Source organism: Camelina sativa, unplaced genomic scaffold (genome assembly GCF_000633955.1).
Source record: "Camelina sativa cultivar DH55 unplaced genomic scaffold, Cs unpScaffold12005, whole genome shotgun sequence".
In the NCBI taxonomy this organism is placed as follows: Eukaryota; Viridiplantae; Streptophyta; class Magnoliopsida; order Brassicales; family Brassicaceae; genus Camelina; species Camelina sativa.
In genome coordinates, this window is record NW_010933048.1 from 1 (window position 1) to 361 (window position 361).

Sequence of the window (361 nt, forward strand, 5' to 3'; positions counted from 1 at the left end):
CAGATTATACTAGAAACCACTTGCTTAGACTGCTTACCTCTTCCCAAGAGCTAGATGCAAGTGGATCCGTTGAAGTTCCTACGCTTCTGTTGTGAGAAGATGCAACAGAAACAGTTCCATCCATGAGAGAAGAGAAAAGAGTACTCTCAATATCGTCTGATCTTTCATCCAAACGTATTGCAGCCATCACAGATAAAAGACTTAAAGCCTGCAGGATAGCAACAGATGAAGAGAGTTTCATGACATCACTTAGCCCCATCCGCCATTAGTATTGAGAAGTTACCTCTGCACGAGCATCTTTTGTGATTGCTCTAATATCCTCTTTTCCAGTCCAGACCCGTGGCATTGAGTCTTTGTCATG

The 361-nt window shown here is 42.9% G+C and overlaps 1 protein-coding gene across 1 annotated transcript; it reads right to left on the reverse strand.

Annotated features, from left to right (window-relative positions):
* Positions 1-10: 10 nt before the first annotated feature.
* Positions 11-355, reverse strand: LOC104775313 (protein ROOT HAIR DEFECTIVE 3 homolog 2-like; the record flags this gene model as incomplete). The annotated part of the gene is made up of 2 exons (XM_010499457.1): positions 284-355; positions 11-208 (listed from the first exon to the last, which is right to left on the reverse strand). Coding segments are annotated over exons 1-2 (261 nt in total), but the record flags the coding sequence as incomplete, so codon positions are not given.
* Positions 356-361: the final 6 nt, after the last annotated feature.